A 16,941-nucleotide genomic window follows, 5' to 3' on the forward strand; every position below is an offset into this window, starting at 1 on the left:
GGTTGTTTCCATGTCTTGGCTATCGTAAATAGGGCTGCTATGAATATTTGAGGTGCATGTATCTTTTCAAATTAGTGTTTTCATTTTTTTCTAGATGTATACCCAGGAGTGGAATTGCTGGATCATGTGGTAGTTCTATGTTTTATTTTTTGAGGAACCTCCTTACTGTTTTCCATAATGGTTGCAACAATCTACATTCCCACCAACACTGTACAGGGGTTCCCTTTTCTCCACATCCTCACCAACATTTGCTTTCTGTAAACTTTTTGATGACAGCCATTCTGACAGGTGTGAGGTGATACCCCATTGTGGTTTTGATTTGCATTTCTCTAGTGATGCTGAGCATCTTTTTATGTGTCTGTATCCATCCTATGTCTTCTTTGGAAAAATGTTTATTTAAAGTCTTCTGCTCACTTTTTGATTGGATTGTTTTTTTGATACTGAGTTGTATGAGCTGTTGGTATATTTTGGATATTAACCCCTTGTAAGTCACATCATTTGGAAATATTTTTCCCATCTCATACGTTGTCTTTTCATTTTGTTGATGGTTTCCTTTGCTGTGAAAGTTTTTAAGTTTAATTAGGTCCTATTTGTTTATTTTTGCTTTTATTTCTTTTGCCTTGAAAGACTGATCGAAGAAAATATTGCTATGATTTATGTCAAAGACCGTTTCACCTATGTTCTCTTCTAGGAGTTTTATGGTTTCTGGTCTTACATCTAGGCCTTTAAACCATTTTGAGTTTATTTTTGTTTATGGTGTGAGAGAATGTTCTAATCTCATTGTTTCACATGTGGCTGTCCAGTTTTCCCAGCACCGCTTGTTAAAACCACATTTCAAGTGCTAAATAGCCCTGTGTGGCTAGTGACTACCATATTTGACAGTGTAAATATAGAATGTTTCCATCAACACAGAAATTTCTGTCAGATAGTACTGCTCTAGAGAAATTGGAATATGGAAAATTTTGAGCCTATCCAAAATTTTAAAATATGTCATAGGATAACTTGGTTCCCTAAATTAGAAGCTGACCTATGCCCAAAGTGTCAAAAAGGTAGTAGAAACTAGGGTGTTTCTTTGTCCCAAACTAATACTAACATTTAAAAAATCTCAGGATGACACAGATACATGGAACTACTCTGTATTATATGACACACCTACCTAAATACCTGTCCTACCAATGCAAACTTGAAGAGAATTTTAGGGGTTCTAGACAACTTTCTAAATAGCCTTCTGCCAATCTCTACTCTCTTTAAAAAATAAAAAATGTGTTTAACACACGCATAATAATGTTTTCAAAATAGAAGGAATGTTGTAACTCACTTGTTTCTCTTTGACCTGTTACTCATTTATATATGTATGAAACATTTATACTGTGACACTAGAGATTGTGTGAAATAGATTGTAAGCTCTCCGAGAGCAGGGAGAAAGCCTTTCCTGAGTTCCGGACCCCTCCTCATCTCTATCCTTTCACTTCTTAACGCTTTAATAAATTAGTACCACATGTTCTGCAGGAATTTAGTAAGTGTTCATTGATGTCCTACACTCATCTCTTCTAACTTATTCTTTTTCCCCTCAGTTCAGTCTTTCTGATCTGTATTTTCTTTCTCTTTACTTAACAGACAGTGTGGAGCATTCATTATTAAGACAATTGGGCAGCTCTAGTCCAGCTCAACTGATTTCTTATCCAACGATCCTTGTGTGGCCGAGATCCAGCTTCAACGAACCGGCTAGAAGCTGCCCGTTGTGAAACTTAGGGTTAGTTAATACCTCGCCATACTTATTTATTCCACTATAAGCTGTCTAAATTTGATGAAATTTGCTTTTTCAGCTGTTCTAGAAAATTATTTAGGTAGATGTGGCATGTTGGTGTTTTAATGTGTTAATCTAACTGTAGTGCCATTTTCTACAACATGTTTTATCCATTCCATAAATAATAACCACATTGGGAATAGTGAGGTGTCTTCATTTTCTCCGCTTTGTGTGATTTCTTTTTCTATCAGTCTTTTAGAAGTTATGTTTCATATTCTTTGTTATTTATTTTAATATTTAGGGTAAGAGTCATTTCTAGTTCTAATAGAATTTTTAATACTTTCTTGCCCTTTAGTATATATTATGTTTAATCTTAGTGACTCAGTTCTACTACTTTGCTATTTTGTCATTTTTTGTCTAATTTTTTATTTATGTGTTACTGCTATTCCTCATTTACTGTTGCTTCTACATTGGTTTTCAGAACTTGAATAGTATTTATACTTCTTTATAACATTTTCCAAACATTAGAAATAGAAATACTATCAACATAATCAGTATTCTTGCCTTTTCATGTGATTAATTTTACTATATTAAATTTTATTCTCTAATATTGATCTAGCTTACCTATAAGCCATTTGGTACCAAATTTTATATAATATGGGTCACCTAGTAGACTTGTTTTGTTATAAGAAAGGCTCACCTCTGCCATGATCCCATAACATTGACTGGTATTCTACTGTATTTTGGTGTTCTATGAATGCTTTAACCTTTTGACCTTTTCATCTTATATTTTACCGATATATTTAATTATATATGTTACCAATTCCTAAGAGGACAATTAATTATTTCCATAAAAAGCAAAACTATTTCTATACCAAAGGAAAACTTTAAATTCTTATTCTAAAGCCAGTTCTTATTATAAAATTAGAAAATAGGTGGGGAAAGAAAAGCTGTTGTTCAAAAGTTACAGAACAAATCATAAGTGTTTTTATCACTAAAATTTATTTGTAGTATGAAAAAATCCTTCAATCCATTTGCAACTCTTTCACTAACCTCCTAATTTTAGGAGAGATGGAGAAAACCCATAAATATTGGCATGACCTTAATAAATCTATATCTTTCTTCTCTTATTCTATCCCCAAATATATTCCATGCTCAGCAGCAGCAGAAATAATAAGACTTGGACCCCCGAGTTTTTCCTGGTGAGTCTGGGTGTTTCTTCTGAAACCATAGTGAATAAGCTTGCTAGTCAAATGGTTTCTTAAGAACAGTAGGACCATATGAATATACTCTAGCATATGAGGATCCCATGTACATTAATTATTCTCAGTTTTTAGAAATGTAAAAAGACTAATTAAAAGGCCCACAATGAAATTTCAGAAGTTTTTGTTCTGTAAGTAAAATTATTAACCTCTGATGTTAGAGATCTTCTTTTAATAGTACTATCTTTGAGGACAAAAAAGTTAATGTTTTGATTTTCAAAATGTTAAACATGATGCTAAACAAATCCCGGACCTGTTAATAAAAATTAATGATGTATTGTTGGATAAGGAATTTTGATAATTATGGATACCAAAGTGTGTTTTTCCACAGAGCTATATAGATTATATGTATGCACACATGTAATATATATACATAATATGCATACACACGTACATGTTTATATAAATATACATGCGTATATAATTCATACACATAGGCTTTCTTACAATTTAGCTTTATTTTGAGAAGCTAATCAAAATGGTGGCATTTATTGCAACCTAATACATGGAAGACATCTTCAACCTTCTTCATGGCCTAGCTTGATAGCTCAAACATATTTCTCTGATAATAGATTTGGAGGTTGAAAATTCTCCCTACATATACTAAGTAAAGTTCATTTTTATTTTTTCTTTTCTGTAGTATATCTTCTATAGATTAATTTTGAAAAGAAATTTTTACTTACTTAGTACCCATTTTGGAAGGCCAATCTTAAGACATCTGCAGTTCACTCTGTTTTAAAGTGAAATGAATAATATATATATATATTAGTACCCATACCAGAATCACAAAGTAGTAACTTTGCAACCTGTTTTCCCAGAATCTCTAATACAGTCAGAGATAGAAAGATGGTAGCATGCAAAAGATAAAGCATCTTGGAAAATTAAGTCTGTAACTTCCTCTGTCAGCTGATTTCAGAAGGATAGCTTAGAAAAAGAGGTATGATTTAGTTTATAACATTGCTTTATAAATTTTTGCCAATGATGGCAGTACAGTATTTTCAGACATGTTTATACATGATAACTTTCATATATTAAGGAAGTATATTTCCTGGATTTATGCTATATTTAACTATAAAATAATTGGGGTCATACACAAAAAGTCATTGTATTTTTCCCAAAAGTAGTGCCTGGATACTATTTAAAATATAGAATCAAAGGACTAGAAAAAAATTTTAGGAGGGCATCCAATTCAACTTTTTTTTTCCTGATTCAACTTTGATATCATGCGTCAATATGCCCTATTGTTATAGTAATAAATTGCTAGACCCTGTACCCTGTGTAAAATGTACTCTGAAATCTCTATAAACTTCAGGGGGAAAGGGCCAAATTCTTTTCAAAAGATAGATAGAATATTCATAATTGGTGCTGTTTCTTTCAACTCTATTCAGTGTGTTAATTCTTTACATAAATTCCTAAAAATATGCTATCAGCTTCTGTACTTACATTTTGAGTACTACTCTCTGATTAGCATCTGAAGTTATTGCTGTTGTTAGAGCTGCTTTGTGTGTTTCTGTCTCTGCTTTTATGTATTGCATAAGTTTGCTAATGTTTTCTACATTCCTGGTTCCTCTCAGAAATCAAGTACCATTCAAGATCACATTATTTCACATTGTCTTTATTTCTCCTTTTCACATGACATAATCCTTCTTCGGTTTTCTATAAACTAGTTTCATGGTTATCTTGATGTTACCTACTTTCTGACCCATCAGAATCACAAATATAAAATAGAAGGTGTAGATTTTGAACTAGTGAAATAACAGATTAAGGATTTCTCATTTTGTCATTCTTTTTAGGCATGGTGCTTAAAATAGTATCAACTAATATAATGCCAGACCTGACTGTATCAAAGTAAAGATACACAATAACAGTATGAATAGTCATTAAGACATTTTACTTAGGCTAGTGAGTGATACCATTTTGACATCTGACTTATTTTTAAAACATAAAATTTTTACATTTTCCATCTACTGATTTGTCAGTTTTCATTTGATATGTATTTCTTAGTTAAAAGAAGCCAACACTTGATTATTTACTACTATTTTGGTGCATAATTAGTGAAGCTAGTGTGTTAACCTCAGTTTTGCATTTCTCTCAAGGTGTATAATGGTCATTTAGTATTTCTCTAAAGGTGATCTGAGTCATACATCTTAGTGTACTTTCTCCCCTTTGGAAAGAAGGTGTGTAAGAAGCTGCCTCTCTATATGTAGGGACTAAAGCCCTTCCCACAGTCTTTCCTCAATTCAGCCCTCTTACTTGTTGGTTTTTTTCCTCATCAGAGAAAATTTGAGGGACTCTAGATCCTCATACTTCTTTGGGATGTATGTACCTACAAGATTCCAGTATGCTCTTAGGCCTAAAGAGAATTTCTAAAAGGAGGTTTTTTTTTATTAGACTCTTACTTTTTTCTTAATTTCTTCCTTCATGGAGTAGAGAGGGTAAAATAGATCTCTGAGAGTTTTTCTTTCCTGAGGAAAATAATGCTTTTGAGGAGATGGTATTTGTGTTATTCTGTTATATAAGAAGAGTCAAGTATAAAAGCTTCAAAGTAAGTGTCTCAAAGTTCTTAGCATTTATTTTCCTCCCATTACTTACCATTGACAAGTTTTGTGGAATTTTCTCTAGATCTTTGTCTTTAACAGGTTTCAGTGCTTTTTGCAGTTTCCCTGTTGGAAAATTACAAGTGAAAAATCAAACTACAGTTAACACTTAAACAACACAGGGGTTAGGGACACCAACACACACACACACACACACACACACACACACACACACACACACACACACACACGGTCAGAAATCTGAGTATAATGCATAATTGACCTTCCATATCCACCATTCTGTATCCTCTCTGGTTCCTCTCTGGTTCCTTATCTGCAAATTCAACCAACCGCACATTGTGAAGTACTGTAGTTCATATTTATTGAAAAAAATCCACTTATAAGTGGATCCACACAGTTCAAACCTGTGTGTTGTTCAAAGGTCAACTGTATATTCTTCCTGTCTCATGAATTCCCTAAGCCTACCAGTTGTCTTCTTTCAGTCTGGAAAGAATTCACTGTCTATTTACCTGAATATCTCTATTCCAATTTGTTTTCCAAATACCGTATCCTCGATGTTTGAATCAGTTTAAAAACAAAAACAAAAAAACACCTGAGTGTGCTGACAATGAGGAAGACCTCCCTCCATCTGGCTTTGCCCCTTATGGCTCTCAGCATTCTGAGGACCTCCATTTTCTATTTTGGATAGAATTTCTCCAAATTTTTAGAGACCCTTGAGTCTCTTCTTATCCACCCAATTCAATTAATTTTCACTGACTGAAAATAATAGGGCTTATTTATATTTATAATGTAGCCATTACATATGCACTGTCACCTCTGCTTTCATTTGCAAATATGGCTCTAAACTGAAAGAAAAAATGCAATCAAGCATACTTATTTTGGGAAGAGTTTTGCCAAATGTCAACCATATTAGCAATGATATTTAAATTCACAGGAGAGTCCCAGAAAAGATGTCAGTATTGGGCTAAATATATAATCTAACAAAACTAATTTGAATTCTAGATTTTGGGAATGAAAGAAAGAACAAAGGATCTTTCCCCACCTCGACTGCCCTAAGAATAGGGTTAAAGAGAATGTCTATCAACCCAAACACTCAATCCAATTTAGTAGAATTTCCAGTAGTATAATGCAACATGAAAAAAAAAATCATGTTTCTCAATATGGGGAAAGATGTTTTGGCTTAAGATATCCAGCTTAAAAGTACCTAATTCATACCTGAGTGTCATTCTTGGATTTCACAGCTTCTTTCCTTCTTCTGTTTCTGAACCTATTGGTTGCTCTTGAAGCTCCATGTTTTTCACAAATGGCTCCTAATAACAGTGCATTTTGGAAGTATGAAAAAAAGGGAGAGAGGACCAGGGTAACTTTTGCTGGAATGTGGAATGTTATATCCTTTTCTTTCATTTGCTTTATGTGTTATATAAGAAGAAATTTTAAAAGATGATGATTGGACAGAGTATCTTTGTGTCTAATTCCTAAAGATCAGATGAAATTAGAAAGGATATGTCATTTAATACTTTTTGTATATCTTATCTTACTATATTTCAAAAAGGCTATCTTGTTTCCTCAAAGGATCTCATAGGTACAACCCTAGATAATGAAATACATTTTGGTTTGCACTTGAACAGATTTGTATTTTTGAAGTTAAAAGCTTCTTTTCAATCCATTCACTTGCTTCTTGAAAATTACTTTTAAATCATCACCTTTGCTTAAATTTTGTATACCTATTACAGAGAATTCAACTTCCCTTATTTTCTTCTAACTGATTAATTATTGGAGAAAATATCCAAAATTATTTCTAAAGATCATTTCTTCATCCAGTTGATCTACTTTCTTTATTAAACACCCTTCAAACCAAACATCTTTATACACTCTAGGTAAAGGTAGCCAACAATATAGTATTCACTAACATGATTTAATCTCAGGTCATTCCATTTCAAAAGAGTCTTGTCTCTATTGTTAATAAATACAGTTTATCCTAGTAAAACAAGCTTGTCATTAGGGTCTGTTTAAGTAGGGTCATGTGTGAGAATGTAACTTCATCTTTTCTCAGAGATAATTACATTCTCAGAGACCTGCCAAGTTCCAATATGAATATTAACTTAACCTTCTTGGAAATAGGATTATATGGATTCAGAAGTAAAAGTCCTTGTTTTCCAGCATTTATTTCCTCTTGAATCTCACTCCCACCTTCATTGATGAGCAGCAAACAGACTTGACTTGATTCTCTTATTAGAAATCAAAGGTATTTACCTATAGACAAGGCCCTCTGACATTTTATCAGTCGTATCAAGTTCTGCTTTCACTTCTGCTGCTTGTAGTAGTCAGGAAGTTCTTGACTTTGCTGATCTCTGTTCTCAGTTCTCATCATCTGCCGAAATGATATATTTATCATTCAAATCAGGGCACTTGAAATGGGCACCAAAAATAATTAAAATTATATAATTTTTGAAATATGTACTTATTGACCAACAAAGAAGTTTATCATATTAATAAACCTATTAAATCATTCTATTCAAAGACTATTTTTCAAAAATGAAATTCTAGTATTACAAAAGCCATAAACCTAGACTGTCCCAGGGAAACTGGGATGTAGGTAACCCTATTAAGACATTAAAAAAATGAATGTAACATTAAACTAGGATCAAAAAGTATAGTCTGAAAGGCATGCAGCCACAAGGAATAGGTGTGATCTCCCCTGTTACTTCAGCCCTTGATGCTTTATTGCTTTCTGGCTTAGCCACTGATACAGCTATATAAAAAAAATGTATTATGTTTAGGTATAAGCCTCTTTCCCTATATTATAAACATGAAATCATAGAATCATGTACCTTAAGGACTACAGGGTCCATAACTGTGGAATAGTCTTACAATATTAGTCTTAAAATATTAGTAAATTAATCTGTTAACTAAATTTGCTATATGATTTCTAGGTAGTTCTAAAGAAAAGCTTCAGTTTAGTCATTGAAGATTATTTAAAGTCTATAAAAACTATATAAAGCCATATAAAAACCACATTAACTTTGTTGATATTGATGATAATCTGCGCTAAAGTCATGCTTAGAATATCACATTTTTGCTTACTATATTTTTCCAGGACAAGAATAATACCTTGTGTTTATATAGCACCGTAAATCTTACAGGCACTTCACATAGATTATCTCATTGTATCCACTCACTATTTTTTGTGAGATAATCAGACAATGTTTTATAAGAGAAGTGAGGCTTAGAAAGGTTAAGAGAATTGCCAGAGATGATGACATTACTATTAAGAGGTTGAACCTAGAACTTCTGATCACTGATAAACTGTCACTTGTAAGAGGTAAGTGGTTATGGGGAGTGGTTTTGCAGAAGGGAGTTGAGAAGGGAAGATCCTTAGAGAACATGATACTTTTCAGAAATAATTTTTGTCTTATTCAAGAGTTATAGATCATCTTTCATTGAATTACTAAAATTAAGTCTTAGACACAAATAAAATGTCTAAACATAATCCCTTAAGCATCTGGGAGTCAGGGTCAAAAAAGTGTTTCAATTCTAAAATTAAAAAGTTGTGGTTAACATGAAACTGTTTAATCATGCTTTGATCAAGTAACCTAAGTATGAACAGTTTCCCAACCAAAATAGTGGAAATAGAATTACACTAGAATTTTTTAGATTGTTAGTCAAAAATTTTCTTTAGAAGTGTTGACAGTTGTGCAGTTCAGCACTCAGAAATAGAAGGAACACAAGGTGAGAAAAAAGGCCTTTTAAGTTATCCCAGAAAAACTTGATTACCTCTGATAGCACAAGATACCTACAGGCATTGCCATCTACTCTGTATTTGGGGAACATGGCACATTTCCGCATGTTTTTGAAAACATAAAGTCTACCAACAAAAACAAATGCACCTTTGGTTTCTTTTCTTCTTCATTTCCATTCTTCTTGCTTATAACTGCAATACAGACATTTACCAGTCTTTGAATGGACCTTCTATGTAGTGTTTGCTATTTTGGGAAAGGGTTATTCTTTCTTTTTTTTTTTTACATCCTAATGACAGTACCAAACTCTTGCTACTTTTTATACTAATAAATGTGTGATTCCAAGATAATGGATCATTATCATAATTGCCTACTTAAGCCTCCTTAGCTCAAAAATTCTAACAGTGCCTACAGTTAAATATAGCTTGATGTCACTGAAGTGCATTTTTTCACAACACTGATTTTGATAACTATCTTTTACATTATTTTACAATGTTTGATAAATGCTTCTTTTCTGGTTAGAAGACTATTTTGTACCTCCGCAAAGGATCCGTAAGTGATATGAATAAAGTCTGTGTAACTTGCACAATTTAAAACATTTTTAAAACTAGAAGCATCTAGGTCTGATATGCCATTAAAAAATTACCCATTGTTTTTATAACTATTTTAGCATTGGCAAATTGTTTCATTGTTAGTAGACATGCTTAGTCTTAGCAGGTCAACAGAATAGTATCAATGCCCAAATCATGGAGAGTACAATAGCTAATCTACCATGCCTCTTTAGGGAAATTGGGCTTTTTATCTTAGAAGCTTTAGTTAATTTCCCTTAATTATATTGAAGTTGCTAGTTTTTAGAAGAACTACCAGAACACTTGATAATACATTTCTGTTGTTCAATTCAAGCTGGGTAATTGATTTAGCCTACATGCTACTTCCAAAGTTTTATTCATCTTTAAGAGAGACTCCTTAGGCTCCTTGATGCCTGCATTCTTCTTGAATCACAATATTTAAACTCAGGTCATCTAAAGCAGACAGAGCAAATGACGAGATTTTTTTTGATGATGAGCAAATGATGAGACAAAAGGATCTGGCTAAACACTGATGCTCTGAAGTAAGGTATTTGTCATTAGAGATGCCTTAGCTAAAATTTTCCTATTCTCAAGTATATTGAGCAAAGCAGTATCTCCAGCAGTCCTTATGTTCAACAGTGGATCAAATAAAAATCATTTGTTAGAACACAGTCTATCCATTAGATATTTAATAGTAGGATATTCCTCTATTAACATCAAAGTTTATTAATAATTCCCTGATTTTCTCTGGATAGACACTTTCTCAACCATAGGATCTGCCTGTAATTTTGTATATCACTAAATACATAAATCTTTTTTTCTTTACCAAAGTTTAGGGCTGGCACAAAGGAGGAAGTAGAACCTAATAATTCAGAAATACTATTAGATGTGGCTATTCTCACACCCTTTGCTATGAGTCTTTTTTATAGCCCTAAGACGCCTCCCTGTCCAGCAGTGGGTTATAAGGTAGCCTACTCTTTCTAGTGGGAATTTCCTAATGTACACCTTCTCTCCTCAGAATCCAGGCCCAGTTAATATTATTTTTTAAATCTTTCCATTAAGTAATTATAAAATAAGAGCCATTTAAAGTGCATTAAAACCCTAATTTTCTCTAAATCTCTTAATAGGAACCAAGGTTACATTCTGTGAGAAGAAGCTTTTCTCAGCCTTCATCTGTAGGTTTGAAACCTCGATATTCTCGAAGCCCACATTTTCATCCTAGAAAAGATTTCAGAGCAGAGAATTCAGTTCTTACTGCATCTTCCTCTACTGATTCTGTTAAGTAGAGACTTGGATAACTATTATATCCAATAATAGAAAACAACTGGCCCCATGTGTGGTCTGGTAACAAATGTGAGGGTTTCGGACATGCTTAAGGTTAAATGTTTTTGCTTTTTTAAGGGAAGTAAAGAAATCTAAGTAGCCAGAATATTGGAGGTACAGGATAAAATCATGGTTTCCTTTAATAATTCAACACACTTAAGTAACATAGACTTACAATCTGTAACAAATAAAATAAAGGTCATATCTATAAAACAAGTATCTTGATAAAGTTTGAAAATTTTGGTCATCATCTGGTTATCTTATCAACATGATAATGTCATATACAACCACTTGAAAACATCTTTAGTGTTTGGATTTTACAGTTTTATTCCGGAAGCTTTATATTTCTTAAACATAGCATGGCATATACAGAACATACATAGCAACAAGCCATGTGGTGTAATAAGGTAAATTAAAAAAAAAAAAAAAAACACTATCTTGTTGGGGAGATAGCATGTGTAGAAGATTCTAGCTTCCGCATTATTTTCACTATATTTAGGTTTGTGTATATTTTACCTATTTCAATATTTTTGATAAAACATTTCAAATTCTAGGTTTACATTAGAAATTTTGCCAGATATTAATACATATAAGAACAATTTGTATATATAATATCTGGAAATCTCTGATATTATGACCATTTATTTTATATCAATTACAATGGCCAAAGTTGACACTATTCTTAAATATACTTAAAGATCTCTATCTCCTTATGTACTTCTGGCACTCTTGTTATTCAGGCAAGCATAAGGGTTCTTACAGCATCTTAGCAAGTATAAGCATTCACTGCATTTATCATGTCCACACAGTGACACTGTTAATACTGCTTTTTATCTTTCATTCAGGTCTTAGTTTTTAAGGTTTCTAGACTTTCAAAACATTAACTTTGACTAAATAAAACTTAACCATAACATTATATTTCACGTTCTAAATACAAAGCTTGATTGTCTGCTCTTACAGAATTGAAAGTTTTTCATTAAAAAACACCACACTTAATAGAACTTTTTAAATTTTAAAACAGCCATGCCAACTTCTCTTTAAATGCTGCCTGTTTAATATATACCCCAAGTTTCTTCTGCAAAAACATTATATTCATTTTATAGAAGATTGGGCTAATAGTAAAAGAATAAAAATTGTTATATAAATAAGCAATATTTAAATTAACTATAAGGAAATTTATTCAAGCATTTATTTAAATTTGATTGCACAATACTAGAAGTCTTACTTTTTTCACTATTTTAATTTCATGTCCACTCCAAAAACTAAAGTTGGTTTGCACTTGTTAGGAAAGAATAAGAATTATATATTAAAACTTTCTTATAATATTAGAAAGATATAACCCAGTTATAAGTTAATTTTTTTATCCTGTCTCATAAAGAAGAATTAATTATCCATTGATGTATATATTTTTGGAGTATAATCACCAAAATGTTTCTGGGCTAAAATAATTAGGTTGAGGAATAAAATGTAATAGCACAGTTATAGACTAAATAGTATATATCCAAAGACCAGTCCGTCTATTGAGAATATTTTACTTGCTACATTTATTTTGAAAGTAGCATGCTGTATGTTATGTTCCAGTGTTCTATAATTAAAGCTCTAGTCAAAAAGATCATGAAACAGTCTAATACTCCACTTGTCTGGTGTTTTCAGTATACACTTTAATCCCATATTTATAATTCAGGCTTGTTCTAAAACTTACAAATTTGAAGAGTCCAAGAATAATTGCATTTGCTTCAAAAAAATTTACGTTAGTGTTTTTCTTAGCTAAGGTATTGTAGATAATTGTGCTCTTTACAAAAATGTACTGATGTACTTCCATAGTACATTCATTCAATTCTGTAAAAATTATATTACTTCCTTTTTCTCTCCAGATATAAAATACAGAAAAAATAGAGGTGATGTGAAAGTTCATTAATTCTAATGTACTAAAAAAAGCCTGTTCTGCCTAAATTGTGATACTTTCCTCTTATTTTATAGCTAATATAACATATCCATGATAGCAGAAACAGCTTTAATAACTATAAAAAGATCAATGTTTTAACTTTTAATTATCAAAGTCCTTTTTATTCTAGGTCATGATATAAAAATGAACAAGGATATAGATACTAAACCCTCATGCTTAACCGCATATAGTTCTGAAACAACCAATGACAGTATATAAAGGAAATGTTTAATTAACATAAAAAAATTACCTAAAAAAGCATATCTTTTTTTTTCCTTTGGTGTTTTGGAGAAAACATCTAAAGGATAATAGTTTTAAAGTATACACTAACAATTTAAGGTGATTTTTAATAACTTTCAGTGTGTTTCTTGCTAATCATTTTTAGGATCTTTGTTTTTAATATGTCTAACTTTGGTACCAAAACAAAGAAAGCTACACAATATCCACTTACATAACATATTTTTAGCAACACTTAAAAGAAACTTCCTAAAATCCTTATTAGTATCTGATCTATTATGTGAACTATTTTTTAAACAATGTAATAGATGTAAATTTTCCCTACCCTATACATACCCAAATACTGATTAGTAAAGTCAACCTTAGGATTCTTTTATTCAGGATGTACCAGCTGTTTGTTTGTGAGACTAGCTTTCAATAAAATAACATATTTAATATCCTAATGTCTAAGCCAAAGGAAAAATGAAAATAAGCTTATCAACAATCCTGTGTTTACCAAATACATTTTTACACCTGTGTCCTAGCTATGTGCCTATCTTTAAAGAATGACTTGTTTAAAACTCGAGCTCAGACTTACCTACCTTCACATATTGAATATTTAAGACATCTACCTCTACAAACTTAACCAATGATGGGTCTTGATAACTTAGTTGAACTTGGCTAGTCCCCTTCACACTACATTAGATGTTAAGCAGTAAGTCTTCACTATTTTTCCTTTGTTTTTCTGAGATCAGGCTGATTTCCTAATTTTTACACTTAGCTATACACAGTTATACATTTATATTGGTTTTTGTGCCCCAGAACTGATAGCTCCGCTTTTAGATGGTCTCCATGGATTATGGAAAAAAGGAAGAAGTGCTATATAGTCTTGTTAGGCTAGAAAGCTAATTTTATGACATTAGTTACATCCAAAAATGTTTTATTTAAAACTTGTTATGAATTAACTACCTTCTAGAAGCTGATTTTTATGTGGACAAAATTTTAATAAGAAAAAACTTCATACTTCGAGGACTGATTATTGTTACTTTTAAAGCTAGGTCAGACAATGTCATAATGAATGTTAAAAATATTTCCTTTATATTCAGCAAAATATACTCTTCCCCAGTCTTAAAATGGTGTGAAAATCCTACCATCAGCTTTCATGCAATTAACCACACATATTTTCAATAATTAATTTTATTTTAGTACTTAACAATTTTCTTCTATAATACCAAAATAGGATTCTTACACATTGTAACTTGATTTATTTAATTACATTCCAATAATGAGTTGTAAAATGAAACTGAACTCAGGACTAAAAAGTTTTGCTTTTTAAAAATGTAGGGCGTTTCCATAATACAATTTTTATAGAAATTTAAATACAAAAAGTTAATGCAGTAATTTCAATTTACAAGGACTGAGGATTCTCTGCTTTATGAAAGGCTTTATAAATTCCTTTCGTAAGTGATTTTCAAAGGTAATCTTAAAAATGCTATGTAGAGTTTTTTTTATAATACATCAGTCTGATTCTATTAACAAGTCGTAATCTACCATGCAAAAAACACGGGAAAAGTACCCATCGTGCCTTGCTAACTATGGGACTGTGTAGCTTGAATTTAAACAGTTCTGAAGAAATTATTTAAAACAAAATAAAATGTAGATGTTCTTAGCTCTCAAGTTAGCAAAGACTTTAATAGTTTTTGATACATTTTTAGAAGTACAACTTAGATGATAGCTAAAAGACCTATATACCATGGGTTTCACACTGAACTTCTTCACGGTGTAGCCCAACTTTAGCTACATTTCATTAAAAAAAAAAAAGTAAACTATGACAATAGCGTATTCTTTATGCAATTCATAATAAAGTCTCTAACTTGTAGAAGTTAAAACTTGACTGTCATATATGACATATAGCAGATACAATTTACCAGGAATTATCCAATGTGTGGCATTTTTGCTAACATGGTGGTATTTGCTTTGGTAATAACTGGAGTCAAGGGCATTTAATCTGGTTCCTGCAGGCTTGTTAGGAAAGATGTCATAAGAATACAGTAATAAATGTTCAGTAAATTCACAGAACTTAAATTGTTAGTAAATAGATGAGTCTTTTAATAAGTTCATTTGTATTAAACTGTATGTATGAAATGAAAAAGTTTCAGTGTTTGTGACCTTTAATAAAATTCTCTGGCTTTGTTGCTATAATAGTTAACTCAAATAAAACTTGAATATTGATGTTTTCATGTTTAGAGATAAATGTGTAAAGAATTAGTAAAATGTTATTTTTAAATAACTAGATTCATGAATTTATGACAACATACTTTCACTTAGAGAACTGTTGGATTCAAAAACCTGGAACCCTATTCTGAAAATAAGAAACAAAATAATCTTAAGGGAAAAGAAAAACAGAGACTATAGAGCTATTAACACTTTTAACAATTTACACCAGCACACATAAGCAGGCTTCAGGTATAAAGGAAACTACTGAGCAAAAGGAAAATGTACCATATTTCAGCATAAGGTAAGTATTTTTCCTAAGTTTCTATTCTGGCACTCATCTCTTTCATAATCTAGTGTCAAGAACTAATTTTACTACCTCCTCTTCCCCACGACACAGCGCCCTCAGTACACACTCAGGCACTGTCGTGGTGCTAAGGATGGTGTTGAGCTTTGGCACTAAAACAAGTTTGAGTCTAGGCTCTCCTGTTTTATAAGCCATATAACCTTAGCCAAGTTACTTAATCTGTGTCTCAATTTCTTACCAGTTAAATGGAGTTAGAAGAATACATCATAGGGCTGACGAAAAAGTAAATGAGAGAACACAAATAAGGAACACAGAACTGGTGGTTCCCTCCCTTCACCTTCACTTATTACTGAACTAATAATTAAGAGAATTTGGCAAAATTGTGGCCGTGGGATCCTCCCCTTTTAATAATCCAGAGAAGACTTACTGAACAGCTATATTTACCAATATTTCTATTCAAAAAGCAAGTCATTATTTTCACAGAGGCATGCATGGAAAAGGACAGAGTTCTAGAGTCACAAAACTTTAACTGCTATAAATTTTTCATTTTTTTCTACACTTAGCAGTGATGATACACTTAATAGTGAGCACTGAAGACTGAAATGCTAATGTCTAGTGTTATAATATTTTTACTTTCTCATTGCCTGGTTTCTCCGAACTCACAATCGGCAGTTTCATTTCTTCCCAAACTTGAACATTTCTTGTTATTTTCAGTTTTAACTTTTTACATTTTGAGGCTATCTATCATTGGATCATATAAGTTTGTAATTGTTGTAATTTTTTGGTACGTTACTCCTTTTATATTAAGTCTCACTTTAGTAATGGTTTTCCCCTCAAAACAGATTATCTACTATTAATATTATGATACCAGATTTATTTTGGTTAATACATGCCTAGTGTTTCTTCATGTCTCATTTTCTGTGATAAGTATATACCTTTTAATGACATAGAGCTAACTTTTTAAATTTAAGCTTGAATATTGCTGTCTTTTGACAGAAAGTTCATCCTATGACATTTTGTTTTATTATCATTACTGATATATTTGTATTTATTTCTGCCATCT

At 31.8% G+C, this 16,941-nt stretch overlaps 2 protein-coding genes across 5 annotated transcripts in view; one reads left to right on the forward strand and one right to left on the reverse strand.

Moving 5' to 3' along the window:
* BOLL (boule homolog, RNA binding protein) overlaps positions 1–11,412 on the forward strand; it is a 50,453-nt gene extending 39,041 nt beyond the window's left edge. For 2 of the 3 annotated variants that reach the window (XM_032480121.1, XM_032480119.1), the window contains one exon: positions 1,618–3,329. In XM_032480121.1, coding sequence (XP_032336012.1) covers positions 1,618–1,641 — 24 coding nt within the window. In that variant the 3' untranslated portion in view covers positions 1,642–3,329. Of the gene's footprint in view, positions 1–1,617; positions 3,330–11,000 lie in introns of those variants that run through there. The other variant, XR_004320076.1, reaches the window with a different exon arrangement.
* The window catches only part of MARS2 (methionyl-tRNA synthetase 2, mitochondrial), a 39,566-nt gene that overhangs the window by 15,829 nt on the left and 6,796 nt on the right, over positions 1–16,941 (reverse strand). Inside the window, exons 1-4 of one of the 2 annotated variants that reach the window (XR_004320075.1) lie at positions 7,821–8,295; positions 6,783–6,877; positions 5,602–5,672; positions 3,693–3,739 (exon numbers count right to left, since the gene is read on the reverse strand). The gene's annotated coding sequence lies outside the window, so the exon portion shown is untranslated. Of the gene's footprint in view, positions 1–3,639; positions 3,740–5,601; positions 5,673–6,782; positions 6,878–7,820; positions 8,296–16,941 lie in introns of those variants that run through there. The other variant, XM_032480118.1, reaches the window with a different exon arrangement.

The sequence above is a fragment of the Camelus ferus genome, chromosome 5, assembly GCF_009834535.1.
Source record: "Camelus ferus isolate YT-003-E chromosome 5, BCGSAC_Cfer_1.0, whole genome shotgun sequence".
NCBI lineage: Eukaryota > Metazoa > Chordata > Mammalia > Artiodactyla > Camelidae > Camelus > Camelus ferus.